Source organism: Sinocyclocheilus anshuiensis, unplaced genomic scaffold (assembly GCF_001515605.1).
Source record: "Sinocyclocheilus anshuiensis isolate Anshui unplaced genomic scaffold, SAMN03320099.WGS_v1.1 scaffold913, whole genome shotgun sequence".
Classification (NCBI taxonomy): domain Eukaryota; kingdom Metazoa; phylum Chordata; class Actinopteri; order Cypriniformes; family Cyprinidae; genus Sinocyclocheilus; species Sinocyclocheilus anshuiensis.
Window position 1 is genome coordinate 183637 of NW_015554131.1, and position 6820 is coordinate 190456.

Here is a 6820-nt window from a genome sequence, read left to right on the forward strand (position 1 = left end):
AGCACAAGAAAGAAATTAATACAGGTTTGGGACAAAATGTGAGTGAGTAAATAATGACAGAAATTAAATTTTTTTGGGTGAACTATCCCTTTAATGACAGTCGGCAGCATATTTAGTAGCTACTGTCCCTTTAAGAGCTGCGCGCGTTTCTCTCTCAACTGTTTACTTTCGTTTTAGACATAACTAACTGTGTTTATATGTAAACCTTGTGTGTTTTTGACAGTATTAGACGCAAAATCAATCTAATCAGGCGCTTATTTATTCATCGCACAGACCAGTTTTTTCGTAGCACGTGCAACAAATATGTCGCACTGTACAGCCCTGCCCTTAGTCACCTAAGAGGGGGTTTCCCCTCCATTTTCTCTGAAGACACACTTGCTGCATTTGAGCCCAAAGACTACATGTAAGTTTTGATATTCTAAATCTATTTGATCTATTGGATTCAAGTTTAACTAGTAAACAGGGCCGTCCTTTGGGAGGTGCAACTGGTGCGGTCGCACCGGGCCCCGCGTCAGCTAAGGACGGCCCTGCTAGTAAATACCAAAAAGTGTTTATACAGTAGCTAGCTAGCCAGTAAATCAAGATATGAAAAATCTAAGCGAGTTAGCACTATTTCATTGACAATTTATGAGGTATGTGCTAGCTAGCTCAAGCTGTGATGCTCTTTCTGCTAGCCAGTTTTCTGTTATCATACAGAAGTACAGTACTGGTCAAAAGTTTGGATACATTACTATTTTTAATATTTTTAAACATTGCCTATCTTTTGCACATCAAGCCTTCATTTATTTGATCAAAAATGCAGAACAAAACGGTAATATTGCGCAGTATTACCGATATTACAATTAAAAATAATGGTTTTCTGTTTTAATATACTTTAAAACAATATATTTATGTGATGCAAAGCTGAATTTTACATCATTACTCCAGTCTTCAGTGTCACATGATTCTTCAGAAATCATTCTAATATGCTGATTTATTATCAATTTTGGAAACAGTTGTGCTGCTTAATATGTATTTTTTTTTTTTTTAATTACTGATTCTTTTTTCACGATTCTTTGATGAATAAAGAGTAAAAAAAAAAAACAGCATTTATTTAAAATAGAAATCCTTTTTTAACAATACACTACCATTCAAAAATTTGGGGTCAGTATCTGTTCTCTTTTTTTGAAATAAATTAATACTTTTATTCAACAAGGATGTGTTCAGTTAATAAGTAATAGTAAAGACTTATATTGTTAGAAAACATTTCTATTTTGAATCAACACTGTTCATAAGTTTTTATTTATCAATAAATCCTGAAAAAAGCATCATAGATTCCCCCCCAAAAATCTAAAAGTCATTTTTTAAAATTTGTATTAGTTTGCATGCATGTGAGCCTATGATCAAACAAAATGTTTGTATATGATAGTTTTATAAATTTCCCATTAATTCCCATAAATTCCTGGTAAGTTTCAAACTTGGAATATTTCCGCCCCTTTGCAACCCTAGTAAGATTATAGTCCATATTTTTCTATAAAATATAGTGTAAAAAAATCTGTTTTATCAATATAAAATCCACAGAGGAAGGAAGAATATTTTTTAAAGGGGTCATATGATACTGCTAAAAAGAACATTATTTTGTGTATTTGGTGTAATGACAATTTCTTTGTTTTCATGTAGCTGACATGACAAAGCCAAATAAATAAAACTACTAATACTAATCACACTGATACTGAAGAGAAATATAGCAATATAAATGATGACTTTGATTTGAGCTATTAATTTTTCCAAAGTCTGTTGTGCCTCTTTTATAAACCCAGTACTTAATTTTATGATAGGAATGGGAAGCCAAAGAACTTAATGTTACTTAATATAACCATTTTTTTTATCCTCAGGAAATTGAACTGTCTGTACAGAGTCAGACTTCTGAGCCAGTGCCTGATAATGAGCCTTCTGTGCCAGTGCCTGAAGTTCTCAACAGTCCTTCTAAATCTAGTGAAAAAGGTATTTTATTATAAAAACTATATAATATAGTTAAATGTGTTCTTCTAAATCATCCAGCTGTTAATTTTCTTTGTTCTGTCCAATTATGTATGTCTTTGCTGCATTGTCATGTCGTTTTATTCATAATAATGTTATAGTTGTTCTCATGTTTATTGGAATATATATTGGAGTAGTTAAACAGAGTCTTTTTTTTTTTATTTTATTTTTTTAGGTAAGGCGTGTGCTTTTCCCAGCCCTGCAAAGGAAGTGGAATTTACAGAAAAGATGCCTATGGTGAAAGAGCAAGAGGAAATGAAAGGTATGGGGGAAAAAAATCAGTTTTACTGACTAGTTTTACAAACTATAGATTGTTGTTCTTCATATTAAGGTGTTATTTGCTTTAACAGTTTAAACTGTTTTTTTTATCACTGTTTAGTGTCAAAAGACAAGACTAATTAAATATTTTAGCTTTTTTTGTTGTATATGTAGAGCTTGGTGATCATATCTTGATGCTATTCAGCATTTAAGATATTTAAAATGCATCTTGTATATTGAATATCTTTTGTGTATCAATGGATTATATTTTGTATTGTCTCTTGTACTTTCATTTTGATATCATGACGAATATATTTTGAAACCTTATTATATCGCTAATTCCCATTACATGTTTTTGATCATGAACGTTCTTGTTTACATTGTAGAAATAGATGAAGTGCGTGAGATTGAGATGAACGTGGATGACTCTGTTAACTCTGAGATGATAAATGAGCTGTTTGATGGAGTCCTGGATGAGAGCGACGAGCAAAGTGATGAGGAGGATGCAGATGAAGATGCTCTGAATATCTCCTCCATGTCTCTCCTTGCTCCACTCGCAGAGACTGTAGCAGCTGTGGTCAAGAGCCCAGAAAGAAAGCCTATGGTGAGCCCTAAGGATGTAAGTCCTTTGCTAAAAAAACAGTGATCATGCTGAATAATCTGAAAACTGATGTTACATCTCAATTTAACTTTTATTTTGGTTCAGACATCGACTCCTGCCAGCTCATTTATTGAGAAGAGTTCCACCCCTGAGAGTGTATCCAGACCCAGTAAGTTCCAAAGGACACGCATGTTACGAGCTGGATCATCTGACGGCATCGATGTCGTAGATGAGCAGCAAAACCAGAACCTTCTCTACAGGTGTGCATCTGCTCGTTGTCTCTTTTCAAGCAACATTCAATCTGATTTGAGTATGATTTGTATTTAATGCATGATTGTTTGATTTCAGCATTGATGCCTACAGATCCACAAGGATTAAGACCGAGTCAGAGAGACCTCATGTTAAACAGGTGATAGTGAGGAAAGAGGATGTGTCTCAGAGAATGGAGACCAATGGGAGCTCCAGTCACATCAACATCAAGCAGAAAATGAAGGTCTGTTCAAAAATGTTATTTATTTTATTTTTTTATTATGCTTTGGGCCCTGTCAATTAAAAATCATGCATTTTCTTTTTAGCAATGATTTATGTATGCCTTATATTTTACACTTTACATTTATGAATTTAGCAGACAGTTTTATCAAGTCACTTAAAATAGAGGAACCTAAGCAATTTGTCCCAGAGCCAGACAATATTTGTAGTATACAATGCCAGGTTTATTAGAAAGCTAGATTATGAAAACAAATAGTGCACACACACTGGTCTAAGTGGCGATGCTTTGACCTCCTCCACCAGCTATAGCATGAGAAATTTATAGATGAAATTAAGATCTATTCTTCCATATATAAAAAATATATATATGCAATGTATAAATTGTGCTGGCACCTGTTAGCTTAGTGACTTGCCACATTTAGAAGCGCAAACGTTAAAATAGCAATACAGTCTGACATTAACTGACCCATAAATGTAGTTTCTTATGCTCCAACAGTGTTAAAGTGTATATTTCAGGTTGGTCCTGCCAGTGCGCATGTGCAGCATGAGTCACAGGGTTCTATGGAAACTAGACTTTCTAACAACAGCTGCAGTGATGCAATTGCTTGACCAACTGCAACTGGCTCTTTTAATTAGAAGGCGGGACTTATTTTGACCTATTGCACATTGCAGTTTCTCCTAGTCACAGTAATATGAGTGAACTGTCTTTGATCTGAATGGAATTTATGATGCCACGTTGTGTTCTCAGATGTTGACCAATGAGATGAACCTGCAGCAGACAGTGATCCATCAGGCTAGTCAGGCTCTCAACTGCTGCACAGATGAAGAACATGGGAAAGGATCTCAAGTGGAGGCTGAGGCTGAGAGACTGCTGCTTATTGCCAGTAAGTGATATTTTCCTTTTTGCGCTACACGGGTGAATTTTTCAGATGATTTTATTTCTTAAACTTGGACTAATCACTTCTTTTGTTCTGCGTCAGCTGAAAGGAGGGCCGCTCTGAAGGCTGAACTGGACCGGCTAAAAGCAGAGGGTCCAACAGCCCAAAAGAAAAGCACGAGCAGTGCTCAGGTGGATATGGGTATACCTGCTTCTAAAGGGTCCATCTCACTGCTGGAGCTGCAACTCCCTCTGAAGGCTGACTTTATCTGTTCTTCTGCCAACAAGCCTGGTGAGAGTGTTTCTGGTTTATATATATTGATACTTTTTGTTTAGCACCTTAATGCCCAATCAGACACTCACTCATGTCATAATTGTGATGTAAGAATGTGGAAACCATTACTTCTTTGTGATGATCCGTGCTGGAGCTGAGAACACAGTGGCGACGACTCTAGCAAGCACACGCACTGGTCTAAGTGGCGATGCTTTGACCTTCTCCACCAGATTCACTTTGTAAGTGTCATTTCCTATCAAGCCACTCTTGACAATCCCTATCACCTCAGTGTAGTGTTTATCCTATTATTACTTTTCTTGTGTGCAGGTCTGATGTCTCTAATGACTTTGAGATTGATATTGAGGTCTACTGTTTTGTAAGTACAGCTTTTTAATTTGCTTTCAAGTGAAATGCATGCCTTTTGAACACAAATTAAACCTTTATCAAAGAGATTTAGTAAATGTTTGTTTTTCTCTTAGGTTCAGAAAAGGGAGCTGAACCCTGACAAGAGGAAAAAGCTCAAGTCAAAGGTAGACTCATAGACGTACTAGGTTAAAATGACTCCGTGTAAAAAGAAGTGTAGTGTGTAACACTAAGTTTTAATGAACGGCTACTCTAAAGAGCAGCAGTCAGAGTGTCCAGATTCTCCTGAGGCATTTCCATGACATGGAAGCATGCTTGTTGGTATGCTGTGTTTTAAAATCATCACTTGCTGGTGTGCAAGCAGTTTTAAGTTTTTTTTTTTTTTTTTTATGTCTAGTCTCATCAGTCTGAACAAAGTGCACGGTGAAGGGTATTTTTATTCATTTCTTAACTAAAAAGGCCTTTTGTCTCAGTCTCAGTAGTACTCAGTAGTGCTGTGTTTGTCTATTATAAGCTGTTATAAGTATTGTTCACTATATTTTACTCTGAAATAAATTATCTCCACAGGCTATCACACCAAAAAGGTTCCTTGCTATCTCTGTAAGTAGTCTGTTCATTTTAACCTCAACACATGCTACTGGTCAAAAGGGGTGAATTTTTTTAATGGTTTTATTCAGCAAGTATACACTGAATTGATCAAAGTGACATTTTACAGTGTTACAAAAAAAGCTGTTCTTTTTATTTTTCTACTAAACAATGAATCATTATCTTTATTAGGGGTTCCACAAAAATATTAAGCAGCACAATTGTTTTCAACATTGATGATTAAGAAATGTTTCCTGAGCACCACCAAATCAGCATGTTAGAATGATTTCTGAAGCACATTATTCCATATATCACTACAGTTACACTGTTATTATTCAAGGACACTCCGTCTTCATGTTCAGAGGAAAATATGATGCTCAAAAGAAAGTGGAAAAAAAACTGACCCATGTTTTAAAGACAATTATTAATAATCAGTGAAAACAGAAGACTCAGCAAAATGATCAAAAATCTGTTTAAGGCCAAATTCATTCTTCCTCTGGGAAAAATTCCACACCCCAATATTCATCTTGATTTGAGGTTTTTGATTTTTTTATAAAAATCTGTCTCCAAAAAATTTAAAATAAAAATAAATAACTAATGAAACTGAAGAATGTAAAACTGCTTGCATAAGCCTAAAGGGCATCATCTATCTTTAATTTAAAGGTCACTTCACCTCGTGCATACTTTCTCCTTCGTAATGTAATATTGTAATATGTAATACAGCATTTAATATTGTACGACATGTAATACAGTACCATAACATTCATTGTTATAAACAATATAAAAATGTAAAGTTCTGACTTTCTTTTTTTTTGTCCTCTCTTTTTTTAATCTATTTTAGAAGAGCAACCTCCAAACACCTGGTGAGTATTAATGAGCTTTTAAAAGCTGTTCAATTCAACTAATGTTTTCAAACAGTTATTAATATTAATTTTTGTTCACTTTGTTTCTTCATTTTCAGTTGTGGCTAGCCCCGGTGGTCCAAACGCAGTGCGCACCAGTAGCTTTGTACTTGTCGGATCACACAAGCTAACTCTTGCCTCTATTGGGAAAAACAAATTCCCGTTGGAGAAGGTACTTTCCTCCCTTTGGTTCTGTCTCTGTATCATCATAACTCTTCCACAAATCAAATGATACTAACACCATCACCTGGCAAAACATACTGAATGTATAGACCCAAGAGGGTTAAGGCAGTGCTGGAAAATAATGGTGGCCTAATGGGCCTAATTTGGATATTTTCACTTAGGGGTTTACTCACTTTTGTGGCCAGCGGTTTAAACATTAATGGCTGTGTTGAGTTATTTTGAGGGGACAGCAAATTTACACTGTTATACAAGCTGTACACTCACTACTT

At 35.3% G+C, this 6820-nt stretch overlaps 1 protein-coding gene across 7 annotated transcripts in view; it reads left to right on the forward strand.

Annotated features, from left to right (window-relative positions):
* The window catches only part of LOC107670283 (actin-binding protein anillin-like), a 16829-nt gene that overhangs the window by 7762 nt on the left and 2247 nt on the right, over positions 1-6820 (forward strand). For 4 of the 7 annotated variants that reach the window (XM_016462834.1, XM_016462833.1, XM_016462837.1 and 1 more), the window contains exons 8-20: positions 1875-1983; positions 2195-2281; positions 2664-2896; positions 2984-3138; positions 3227-3371; positions 4116-4251; positions 4348-4536; positions 4631-4757; positions 4846-4894; positions 4998-5048; positions 5449-5481; positions 6308-6329; positions 6428-6540. In XM_016462834.1, coding sequence (XP_016318320.1) covers positions 1875-1983; positions 2195-2281; positions 2664-2896; positions 2984-3138; positions 3227-3371; positions 4116-4251; positions 4348-4536; positions 4631-4757; positions 4846-4894; positions 4998-5048; positions 5449-5481; positions 6308-6329; positions 6428-6540 — 1449 coding nt within the window. The remainder of the gene's footprint in view (positions 1-1874; positions 1984-2194; positions 2282-2663; positions 2897-2983; positions 3139-3226; positions 3372-4115; positions 4252-4347; positions 4537-4630; positions 4758-4845; positions 4895-4997; positions 5049-5448; positions 5482-6307; positions 6330-6427; positions 6541-6820) is intronic. The other 3 variants (XM_016462836.1, XM_016462838.1, XM_016462839.1) reach the window with 2 other exon arrangements.